General features: G+C 58.4%; 1 protein-coding gene across 2 annotated transcripts; it reads right to left on the reverse strand.

Moving 5' to 3' along the window:
• Positions 1 to 257: 257 nt before the first annotated feature.
• Positions 258 to 8891, reverse strand: NLE1 (notchless homolog 1). Of its 2 annotated transcripts, none has more exons than XM_078873599.1 (13): positions 8814 to 8891; positions 7906 to 8056; positions 6366 to 6589; positions 5728 to 5807; positions 5463 to 5539; positions 4391 to 4488; positions 3581 to 3773; positions 2722 to 2833; positions 2449 to 2495; positions 1824 to 2029; positions 999 to 1158; positions 690 to 760; positions 258 to 412 (listed from the first exon to the last, which is right to left on the reverse strand). In XM_078873599.1, exons 1-13 carry the CDS (start codon positions 8816 to 8818, stop codon positions 400 to 402), a joined length of 1437 nt encoding a protein of 478 aa, XP_078729725.1. In that variant the 5' UTR covers positions 8819 to 8891; the 3' UTR covers positions 258 to 399. The 2 variants fall into 2 exon arrangements, with proteins under 2 accessions (XP_078729725.1, XP_078729724.1); XM_078873598.1 differs by having other exon boundaries at positions 2722 to 2857.
• Positions 8892 to 12627: the final 3736 nt, after the last annotated feature.

Here is a 12627-nt window from a genome sequence, read left to right on the forward strand (position 1 = left end):
CGACTGATGCCACGCGGTAATGTCATCGCGCAGAAACGATACCAAAGTTAACGCTGTTTTATTTATCAATTGGTAAAACGAGTATTTACATTACGGAACACACCGGTAGAAAAAGCCTCGCTCGTCACGATCGCTAACAGGCGTCGCTGGGTCGCGGGCCGCCCAATCCCACGGCGGGTGCACCGTCGCGCTGACCCCTCTTGCCTGCCCTGGGCCTTCATACACGAGCCTCTTTGCCCACCAAGATACAGGGGTGGGTAGGGGAGGCAACAGGTACACAGGGCGGGGCAGCCACGGCGGACTTTGCTGGCGGAGACCGCAAGCGGCGGTCGCGGTGCCCCCGAGAGCGGCGAACTTCCCCCACTGGCGAGTCACCCACGGCTGGCAGGCAGGCCGCCCTCACTTCCGCCATCTGTCGATGAAGAGAGCGCACGCCGTTATATCAGTGGTGTGCAAGGCCGCCCCCCCCCTCCGCAAGGAAACCACAACCACTGGAAGTCAACAAATCACTGGGGGTTGGAAATTTGCGAGCGCGCACCGCTCGTGAATGGGGGCTCAAGACGCCTTCTGGGATAGCTGTTGAACGCTTAAGACATGTGGCGCATGCTGGAAAAGCTGGTGGATTGTGGTACAGCTGGTGCCTGCTGGGATAGCTATAGCGTGGGGGTGCATGATGGACAGCTGCTCACATCCGTAGCATCTTGTCCTTGCTGCCAGAGACTACTCTCTGTCCATCCGGGCTCCAGTCCACCGCAAACACCTACATAGGACCACCACCACCATTATCATCATCATCACTATGACCGTCACCATTTTCATTAGCATCAACAAAGCTACCGCTATACTCACTTGGGATCACGACCGTACTTACGACCACAACAACCAGCATCATCACCGTGATCACCACCACCTCTCACCACCACCACCACCGTTGTCATCGCCGAGATCTGCCGCACGTCTGTAACGAGGTGGCCGAGCGTGCGGTGCGAGGGGTATACCTCGTCGGCGTGGCCCGGGAGGTCGACGGAGAGGGCGCGCGTCTGCACGTCCCACACCTTCACCGTGCTGTCGCTGCCGCCGCTCACCAGCAGCCGACTGTCGGCCGACCACGCCACCGCGTAGACGGCGCTCACGTGGCCGCGCAGCGCCGCCAGGAACCTGTCGCCGCCGACACCAGAGCCATCTCGGTTAAACCGACGCCCGCAATGGCGACCCCGCGGTGACCCCGCAGTGACCCCGTAGTGACCTCGCGGTGACCCCACGGTGACCCCGCGGTGACCCCGCAGTGACCCCGCAGTGATCCCGCAGCCCCTGCACCGACACCCCCCCCCGGCAGCCCAGCGGCACAGAGCGGCACGTGGCGAAGGGACCAACCGCACTCCGCCCCCCCTCCCGTCAGGGCTCACTCCGCTGCGTTAAAAGCCAGGCTCGATGGCGAGAGGTCAGGAACCGGGGGCAACGGATCAAGGTTAGAGAGGTCGGCATAAGCGGCGAGACGGTCAGGTTCGGAGCAACAGGTGAAGTTGGAGTGGGTGATCACGGTCATAGAACGGTGGTGGGGAGAACGGTAGCAGTGGCTACAATGGTTATCGTGGTCCAGGGCAGCAGTTAGAGTAATAAAGTGAGATAAGGAGAGGTCAAGGTCGAGAGCAAGTTGCGTGGCGGCACCACGCAGAATGAGCGTCGCCAACCCCCCCCACCCCTCCCCTTTTAACGGCGTCGTGACCGCCGCTCACGGACACGGACAGCCCGGACCTCGAATCGCGAGTCGGGAATGGGGTCGACCGGTGTGGTGCAGGGGGGGGGGAAGGGGGGCGACGTACTTCCCCGTGCGTCCGTCCCACAGCTTGACGGACTTGTCGAAGGAGGCGCTGGCGAGGATGCGCCCGTCGGGGGAGAAGGCCACGGCGTTGATGAGCGCCTGGTGGCCCGTCATGCGCGCCACCGGCTTCTTGTCCAGCGCCGGGTGCCACAGGAAGAGCGTGAAGTCGTCCGAGCCCGACACGAGCCGCTCCTCGCCCTGCACTTCCTGCGGGGAGCGCCGGCGGTCAGCGAGGGCGGCACCGTCTCCACTGGACGGGCCACTCGGCGGGGACACGCAGCCCAGGCCCCCGTGCTCGCCTGACGGCACTGGCCCCAGCAGTCTGAATGATCAGAGGGGGTCTCTGCGTCTATCGCTCTGTGTGTATACACCTCTGTGCGTGTACCTCTCTGTGCGTATCTGTGTGCGTGTATTCTCCTGTTGGCACGGCGTATCCCTCCGGGGAGGCAAAGAAGGCTGGGAACGGTGTTGGCCCCCCAACCCCCTTGTGTGCTGTTCTGGCCCAAATCGGTGCTCTCAAACAGCACTTGCCCCAAAAGTCGACTCGTAGCTACCTGGGGGATCTTTGTCTTGGTACCCCTCATGCATCCCCCACACTACGCCCCCAGATTCCCCAGCGTGCTCACCTTGGCCTGGTTGTATCGCTTCAGCGCCTGTTCCTTCAGCTCGTCCACTGGAGAAAGAGACGGAGAGACAAGAATAAAAACTCAACACTGACACAGATCCACACAGACACAGATCCACACAGACACACACACGGCTGCACCGTTATATTGACACGCCCATACGTGCAGCAAACAGTTCATCTCTCGGTGTTATTAGCACGTGACTAAGCTCGTCATCGCCAAGGCTGCTGCCGTGTAATCGTCTCCGCGAGGTGGGGGGGGGGGGGGGCTCACGAGGGGCGGTGCTGCTGCGCGGGACGACGGTGGCGTGCTTGGGCTCGAAGGCGCCCGTGCGCATCACGTAGTCGGTGCTCAGCGCCAGCGAGTTCACCCAGTGTCCGTGGCCCTGCAGGGTGCGGCACAGCACGCCCTGCGCGTGTGCCACAACACACACGCGCACACAACACCAGCGGAGGTGAGGGTCAGCGGGTTATGAGCGATGGCAATGCGATCGCGCAGGACCAGCGGGCATCCCCAGGACGGTGCGGTAACTTCCAAGCACCGAGGCGGCCCCAGATATGGGGATAAAATGTGGGTCATTGATCGTCAATAGAGGTCACGGAATAACTACTTCCAAATTTGGAGGAATATGGAAAAATATTAAAATAAAAGCGCAATGAGGTGGGGCCGGGTGGTTCACAGATCTTGGGTGTGAATCCGGCTTACAGCCCCTGCCAGCGATGAAACCGGGTTCTCAAGTCAATGGTCTCAACTCGGTCGCCAATGACTGTAAAAACAAACAAACAAAATCACTGCACTTAATTTGGCTAACTTCAAGTCCTGAGCATTGATAACTTTGGTTTCATTGTGAAGCTACCAACGTTACTCTTTGTGGTAGAAGCAGTGGGAAGTGCTGCCCCCTGGCTGTGTGAACCAGCGGTCGCTGGGTCTGGATCTCTGAGCTAGTTTGGTGAAATCCACTTCTGGGGGCCCGTCCTCTAGCACGACGGGTCGCACTGCTCCGCGCGAATTCCCAGCGGATTCCCCGTCGCGTGAAGCCGCGCCGCCGCGACGCCGCGATACAACAGTGGCAAGCGCTGCACGTCCGCCCTCTCGTCAAAACCCACGGGCACTTGCACGGGCGGCGACTCACGTCGTGCGGCCTCCACACTTTGACGGTGCGGTCCTGCGAGGCGGAGTAGAGGAGGCCCTCTCCGCCCCAGCGCAGGCACGTGACGGAGTGCGTGTGGCCCGCGAGCACGCGATCGCACGCCCCGCGCGCCGTGTCCCACACGCGCACCGTGCCGTCCTTTGAGGCGCTCGCCAGGAACCGCGACTCTGCGTTCCTGCGGACGACACCATCACCGCGGGGGGGGGCGCTACGTCAGGAAGGTCGGGCGGACGCAGCCGCAGTTACACGGCACGGTGCACCGCTGCGTGACAACCACCTCCATGGGAGCGGTAATTGGACACGGAGCGTCGCTACGACGTGGAACCGTCCCCCAGACTCGCTCAAGCGCAGCGCCGGACTCGTTCAAGTGCAGCTCACCCAACACTAGCCCGGCATGGGCCGCCAAATCATTGCCATTTCACGTTCTATAAACGCACATGCCGTCGGTCACGCAACAATTAAGCACTAATTAACCGATGAGCCGTCATTTATCCGATAGATGTTTTGTAAAGCGTTAATGTAATTGGTGGTAGGTATTATAATGTAACTGGTGGTAGGTATCGTAGTTTAATTGGTGGTGGGTATTTATTTACAACTGCAATTGCTCAACGTGCAAGTTTCCGCGGCCAATATGAGATTTACTTACGAGCTTATTTCGTATTTTGTCAAGAAGCTAAATGTTTATAAACCAAATGCGCAACTACAATCGCGCGACGGAGAGACTGCGCAACAACACGGGCGGCGCGACGGTTGTGGCTCTCGCGTCGCCGTCACACCGGCAAGCCGACTCACAGGTGCAGCGGCTCCCAGCACAGCCACGTGATCCACTTGGTGTGCCCCGTCAGAGCGCGCCCCACCTGCCGCCCCGTCTCCGGGTCCCACAGCAAGATCTGGGGGGGGGGGGGGGGGGGGGGACAGGCAACACTGCAGGTCAGGGGTTTCACTCCCCCCCCCCCACACTCCCCCCAGCTTTACGGGGGCACGGGGGGCATGGAGGCATGGGGCATTGGGCATGGGGGCATGGGGCACAAGCAGCCGTGGTTGGGCAGTACCTCCATGGTTGCATGGTTGAGTGGTTTTGCACTACATGCGTGGTTGTGTGGTTGGTCGTTAACCGTGTGGTTGCGTGTCCACTCACTATCCCTGTGGTTGAGTGGTTGTGTGGTTGGTCGTTAACCGTGTGCTTGCGTGTCCACTCACTATCCCTGTGGTTGAGTGGTTGTGTGGTTGGTCGTTAACCATGTGGTTGCGTGTCCACTCACTATCGCTGTGGTTGAGTGGTTGTGTGGTTGGTCGTTAACCGTGTGGTTGCGTGTCCACTCACTATCGCTGTGGTTGAGTGGTTGTGTGGTTGGTCGTTAACCGTGTGGTTGCGTGGCCACTCACTATCCCTGTGGTTGAGTGGTTGTGTGGTTGGTCGTTAACCGTGTGGTTGCGTGGCCACTCACTATCCCTGTAGTTGAGTGGTTGTGTGGTTGGTCGTTAACCGTGTGGTTGCGTGGCCACTCACTATCCCTGTAGTTGAGTGGTTGTGTGGTTGGTCGTTAACCGTGTGGTTGCGTGGCCACTCACTATCGCTGTGGTTGAGTGGTTGTGTGGTTGGTCGTTAACCGTGTGGTTGCGTGGCCACTCACTATCCCTGTGGTTGAGTGGTTGTGTGGTTGGTCGTTAACCGTGTGGTTGCGTGTCCACTCACTATCACTGTGGTTGAGTGGTTGTGTGATTGCGTGGCCACCTTTGTGGTTGAGTGGTTGCACAGTTGCTCGCTACCTGCACAGCCGCACGCTTACACCATGGTGGAGCGGTTGAGCGGTTGAGTGGTTGTGTGGTTGAGCGGTGGAGCGGTTGAGCGGTTGCCCCTTACCTGGCTGTTCTTGCATCCAGACGCGAGCTTCTTCCCGTCAGGAGCCCAGGCGATGCTGAGCACCCAGTGCTTGTGGCCTGGAGCGAGGCCAGCACACAGAGCAGCCGCGATCATCATCATCACACAGACGACGACCCCACGGGGGTGACGCTTTGTATAAAAAAAAAACCTATACAGGTTTACAACAAAGACGGCCAAGACGATGAGTGCCCATGTACAGCCTTTGCGGTCAATCCACCGCTGGATGCGGGCCACCCTCACTCACCTGTGCACGTGAAGTGCGGCGTCTCCGTGCTGATGTCCCAGAAGCGAACGGTGGTGTCGCCCGAGCCGCTTGCCAGGAACCTGGGGCAGCGCGCGGGAACAGGAGAGGAGACCACCACCGCTTCCACCACTGCCACCACTACCACCGCTAATACCACCGCCAATACCATATCACTGCCACCACGAAAACCAGTGCCAGTATCATCACCACCACTACCACCATCTCATGCGTGCGTTTGAGCGCGAGTTCACGTGCATGTGTGTGCGTACACGCGTTCACGTGTGCTTTTTAAATGTCTGTATGTGCGTGCGACTGTACGTGCGTGGGGAGCGGTGGCGCAGTAATTAGCGAGCTGCGCTATGAACCCGACAACCCAAGTTCAATTCATAGCAATGGCAGGGAATATCTGAATCCGTCCTGGGCCTCCTTTCGGTTGACTCGGCCTTAAATGAGTACCAACGTGCGACGTGTAAACATCAGCACTGGGCAGGCAAATGCGGCCGGGAGTGGCGCTGGCAACACCACCCCACGGTGCGTCGCGCCGGCTTGAATAGGTGCTCGCCGACAACACTGGCTCCAAGAGCGCGGCGAAGGCTACACGGGGGACCCTTCGTCTCCGCGCCGCGACGCGCACTCACCGTCCGTTGGGACTGAACGCGACGGAGATGACGGCCTCGGCGTGGCCCTGCAGCGAGCTGGTGCAGCGCGTGACGGCGCGCACGCGGAACGTCGCCTGCGGCTGGCACACCACGTCGAGCGCTCGCTCCGTCTCGGCGGCCGGCTGGCCCTGCAGCAGCGAGCGCTCCAGCGACTCCACGATCTCCACCTCGTGCACGTAAAAGGCGAGCGGCGCGGGGTCGTCCTGCGCACACACACAAACACACAAAGATCCCCCGTGTAGCCTTACCAGACTGCAGGAGCAAGAGCTGTTAAGCGAGCACCTATGAAGACCGGAACGGTTCATGAGGAGGTGGGTGGCCAGCACCACGGCCGACCGCCTTTGTCTCCCAAGTGGCGATGTTTACACATCGCACCAGGTTCTCATTTGAGGCTGAGTCAACCTACAACACACCCACACAGCCAACTGGCACCACGTGACAGCCCTCCACACATGACGCACCAACACAAGCAGACACGCGTCAGCAAGGCGACGCCTGTAACTCAGATATTAGCCTTCATTTTTATGTACCTCCACCGGGTGAAACACCTACGTATGCGCCGTGTCGCAGTACCGCACGTGAATAGAACTCGGCTAGCCGCGTTCATAGCGCAGTACACTAACCACTGCGCCACCGCTCCACGTGATGCATACAAGACAAAGATCCCCCATATAGCCTTAACAGACTGTTGGGGCAAGTGCTGTTCGCGAGCACCTATGAAGGCCGGAACAGCACACGAGGGGGTGGGTGGTCAGCAACACGCCCGGCCGCCTTTGTCTCCCTGCTGGCGATGTTTACACACCGCACCAGGTCCTCATTTGAGGCCTAGTCGACCTAGGGGAGTCCCAGGACCGGTCCAGATAATCGTCACTCGTGTTGGCCGCGAGCGGGAATGGAACTCGGGTCGCCGGGTTCGTAGCGCAGCGTAGCGCACGCTCTCTCGCAACACGCCGACACGATCGGGGGGGGGGGGGGGGGGGAGCTCAATGCCGCTACGAGAGGGGGGGGGGCTTCGGGAGAGATTTCGTCAAGTTTCGCCGCTCCCCCTCCTCTAGGGGGGTGGTGGGGGGGGTGTGGTGGTGTGGGGGGTGTGGTGTGGGGGGGGGTGTGGTGTGGGGGGGGTGTGGTGTGGGGGGGTGTGGGGGGGGGGTGGTGGGTGGATGGTGTGGGGGGGGTGTGGTGGGTGTGGTGTGGGAGGGTGTGGTGTTGGGGGTGGTGTGAGGGGGGGTGGTGGTGGGGGGGGGGGTGGTGGTGGGGGGGGTGGTGGTGGGGGAGGGTGGTGGGGGGGGGGTGGTGGTGGGGGGGTGTGGTGGGGGGTGGTGTGGTGGTGTGGGGGGTGTGGTGTGGGGGGGTGTGGTGTGGGGGGGGTGGGGGGGTGTGGTGTGGGGGGGGTGGGTGGTGGGGGGGGGGTGGTGGTGGGGGGGGGGGTGGTGGGGGGTGTGTGTGTGTGGGGGGGTGGTGTGGGGGTTGTGGGGGGTGTGGTGTGGGGGGGTGGTTGGGGTGGGCTGGAGGGTCGCACCGAAGGCAGCAGCGCGTCGCACACGAGCTGCAGGCGCTGCGCGTTGATGTCCGCGGGGAGGTCGAGCGGCGGCGCCAGCGCGGCCCCCTTCTCGTCGCGGAACTGCACCAGCAGGCGGCGGCCATCGGGGACAGCGACGGGGTCTGCGGAGCTGCGGGCACAGCCAGCATCATCATCATCAGTAGGAACATTATTATCAGTACCATCATCATCAGTACGAGCATCATCAGTATAACACCATCAGCATCATCAGTACGAACACCATCATCATCAGCACCAGCATCATCAGCACCATCATCATCAATCAGTACGAACACCATCATCAGTACCATCATCATCAATACGAGCACCATCATCATCAGTACCAGCATCATCATCAGTACCAGCATCATCATCAGTACCAGCATCATCATCATCAGTACCAGCATCATCATCATCAGTACCAGCATCACCATCAGTACAACACCATCATCATCAGTACGGGGAAGAGGGGGTAGGGGGGTCCGTCGTCACGAGCCGCATGGAGCGCTTCGAACCCGAACTCCAACTCGAGCCCTGACCAAACCCCCCCAAGAGCTGAGCCCCAATCCTAACCCAGACGCGACGAGCTCGAGCCGGACGATTTGCGTAGTGTAGTCGGTGGGGGGGGTGGTGGGGGGGTGGTGGGGGGGGGTCCCCTCTCGGCTCTTCGTACCCCGCGGCCCTGCTCGCCGCGGGGCCCCGGGGCAACCGCGCCGCGTACGGCAGACGCCGCGAGCCGCAGCTTCGGGTCCTAACCCCGGCCATAGCCCAGACGCCTTAGCCACCACACCTCGGCCAATGCCTGTAACCCCGACACAATAGCCCCGAGACGAAGGCGGCAGACTCCCCAACTCCGACACACGAAGCGGCGGCCTCGCTCTGCTCACCTCATGGCTGCCTCTCGCTCCACGTGTTCACAAGGCAGCGCCGCCGCTTCCGCGTCACGTGGCCACCGGAGCGGAAGTCGCCGGTCCACGTGGTCTGATGAGATGCGGGCACAGCACGTGGGCACGGTGCACGCCATCAGAATGTTTATTTGTCCTTTGAGAAATCCGAAAAGCTGTGAAGCTGTTTTTCACAGATGTCCAGTATGGGACGGGTCAGACAAATACAACAAACAGTACAAAAAAAACCCCGATCAGAGTATCGGAAAGGTAAGAAAATAATTAAAAATAAAGACATGAGATAAAGTTTATATGTTTCAATTGCATAAGGGGAGTGCCGTACATCAATTGCCAAGCTTGGGCAAGGCAGCAAACCACAGCAAAAAAGTTACAAATCACACTTGCAAATGCAGTTGTACCCAGCACGAATCTGCATCGGCATATTTCCTGAAGGAATCTTTGCGACGTGTGTACTGAGGCGATGCAGTACAAAGATCCCCCGTATAGCCTGAACAGACTGTCGGAGCAAGTGCTGTTAGCAAGCACCTATGAAGGTCGGAACGGTACACGAGGGGGTGGATGGCCAGCACCACGCCCGGCCGCCTTTGTCTCCCCAGTGGCGATGTTTACACACCGCACCAGGTACTCATTTGAGGCTGAGTCGACCTAGGGGAGGCCCAGGACCAGTTCAGAATAATCGTCACTGGTGTTGCAGCACACACACACACATATACGTGCATGCGCGCTTCGTGGAGTACACGAGTGTGTGGGTGTACTGCATAGATATCGTCACACACTCGCATGCACGTCTTTGCATTGCATAGACTCAGCACACGCATGCACCACGTGTACTTCATAGACAGTACACACACACACTGGCGCGTGTACTGTCTACGCAGTACGCACATGGGTAGATAGAGTCAAGGCCGTAATTATAATATATATTGGGGGGGACACATCCCCCCCATCCACACACTCATTGGGGGGGACACATCCCCCCCAATATTCAAATATGCTAAAAATGTCCCCCCCAATATGTTGCTATAAAATAGATGTGTTAATATGATTGTGGTTATGGTTGTACTGTATTAATCCCTAATCTATGCCATTACATACAATGAAACAAGAAAAGGTAAAAAACAGAGCAATGTAATACAATACACTATTAGACATTATTGTAAAAAAATAAATAGAAAGTCAATCCTGTGTGTTAGTGAATTTTGGAATATTTTAGGCATGAAATTCTTTTCAAATTTAGATATTTTTCTGGGGGGGGGGGACCCCAGACCCCCTGGAAGATTTGGTCCCCCCCAATGTTGACTCCTTGGCTACGGCCTTGGATAGAGTACACGTGTGTGTACGCCTACAGTACTGATAAACATGCGGTACTGCGACGGCGCATACGTAGGTGTTGCACCCGGTGGAGGTAAATGAAAATAAAGGCTGACACGTGTCTGCGTGTGTTGGTGCGTCATGTGTGTAGGGTGCCAGTTGCCTGTGGCTGTGTCTGTGTTGTAGGTTGACTCAGCCTCAAATGAGTACCTGGTGCGATGTGCAAACATCGCCACTTGCGAGACAAAGACGGCCGGGCGTGGTGATGGCCATCCACCCCCTCGTGTGTCGTGCCGGCCTTCTTAGGTGCTCGCTAACAGCACTTGCCCCAATAGTATGGTATAGGCCAGGGGTCGGCAACCAAAATAACAAGAAGAGCCATTTCTTTCCAATTCGGTACAAAATTCAGTATTTCAAGAGCCGCAATGCATCTGAGTACATACTGTACATACGTACATATCGTCAAGAAGCAGCCCGTAAAGAGCCGCATGCGGCTCCGGAGCCGTAGGTTGCCGACCCCTGGTCTAGGCTATACGGGGGATCTTTGTATTTGTTCTGTATACATCATGGGAGGCGGTAGTGGAGCGGTGAGCGCGCTGCGCTACGAGCCGGCGACCCGAGTTCGATTCCCGCTCACGGCCAATACCAGTGACGATTATTTGAACCAGTCCTGGGACGCACGTAGGTCGACTCAGCCTAAAATGAGTTCCTGGCGCGATGTGTGAACATCGCCACGAGGGAGACAAAGGCGGTCGGCCGTGGTGCTGGTCACCCACCCCCTCGTGAACCGTTCCGGCCTTCATAGGTGCTCGCTCACAGCACTTGCCCCAACAGTCTGTTAAGGCTATACGGGGGATCTTTGACTTTGTCTTGTTTGCATCATGGGGAGCGGTGGCGCAGTGGTTAGTGCACTGCGTGCGCTACGAACACGGCGACCCGAGTTCTATTCCCGCTCACGACCAGAAATAGTGGCGAATATTTGACCCGATCCTGGGGTTCCAGCACAGTATTGTGTAGATCGACTCAGCCTTAAATGAGTACCTGGGGAAGACAAAGACGGCTTTGTAAGCATCAGCATTGGGGAGACAAAGGCGGCTGGGCTTGGCGTTCAAAGCGGCTCGTTCACAGCACTTCCTCCAGCAGTCTGTGACAAGGCTACACGGGGGGGGGGGGGCGGGGGGGTCAATGTCGTTGCGCGGCTACAATATCCCGTCCCGTCTCGATGAACCGACGCATCGCTCAGCCCCTCCTGGGCACGCCCATCTCATTGGTCGCGGCCCAAGCGGGAGCCGCTATAAATAGCGGGGCCGCGGGCGGCACGGGGACCCGACTCGGTACCACCCGGGACCTCGTCGCCAACCGTATCCAGAGACCCACTCACCGGGTACCAGGGACTCATCGGGTAGCAGGGACCCACTGAACCTGAAGACGCGTGGACCCACTCACCAGGGCCAAGAGATTAACTCACCCGGGACCAGGGACCCACTCACCGGGTACCAGGGACCCACTGAACCTCAAGAAGCGGGGACCCACTCACCAGGGACCCACACTCAGCCTCTGGGTTACAGGGACCCCGACAGCGGAACCCAATCAGCCACCACCAGGAGTCGATGGCTCACAGAGGGGGGACCCCCACGCGCGTGTCGGGGACTTGCCCAGCGGAGTGCGGCGGCGTCAGCGTGGGGTGAGCTAGCGGATGACGCCCAGCCCCGCGTACACACCGCGTACACACAGCATACACACAGCATATACACAGCATACATACAGCATAGGCACATCATACACACATCATACACACAGCATACACACAGCATACACACAGCATACACACAGCATACACACAGCATACACACAACATACACACATCATACACACAGCATACACACAGCATACACACAGCATAGGCACATCATACACACAACATCATACACACAGCGTACACACAGTATACACACAGCATACACACAACGTACACACAGCATAGGCACATCATACACACAACATACACACAGCATACACACAACGTACACACAGCATACACACAGCATACACACAGCATAGGCACATCATACACACAGCGTACACACCGCATACACACAGCATACACACAACATACACACAGCGTACACACAGCATACACACAGCATACACACAGCATACACACAGCATACACACAGCATAGGCACAGCATACACACAGCATACACACAACGTACACACAGCATACACACAGTATACACACAGCATACACACAGCATAGGCACAGCTTACACACAACATAGGCGCAGCATAGGCACAGTCACCCATCTCACCCAGCGCACCCTGCCACAACGCGGAACTGATCGATACCACACGGCGCCCGAGCCACAATCACATTCGTGATTGATTATCACGATTTGCCTTCGTGATGAACGAAGCGATGGACTTAACCGGTGGACTCATTCATGGGCGAGTTCTGACTGGTCACACGAGACACACGCCACGTG

Source organism: Lampetra fluviatilis, chromosome 37 (genome assembly GCF_964198595.1).
Source record: "Lampetra fluviatilis chromosome 37, kcLamFluv1.1, whole genome shotgun sequence".
NCBI lineage: Eukaryota > Metazoa > Chordata > Hyperoartia > Petromyzontiformes > Petromyzontidae > Lampetra > Lampetra fluviatilis.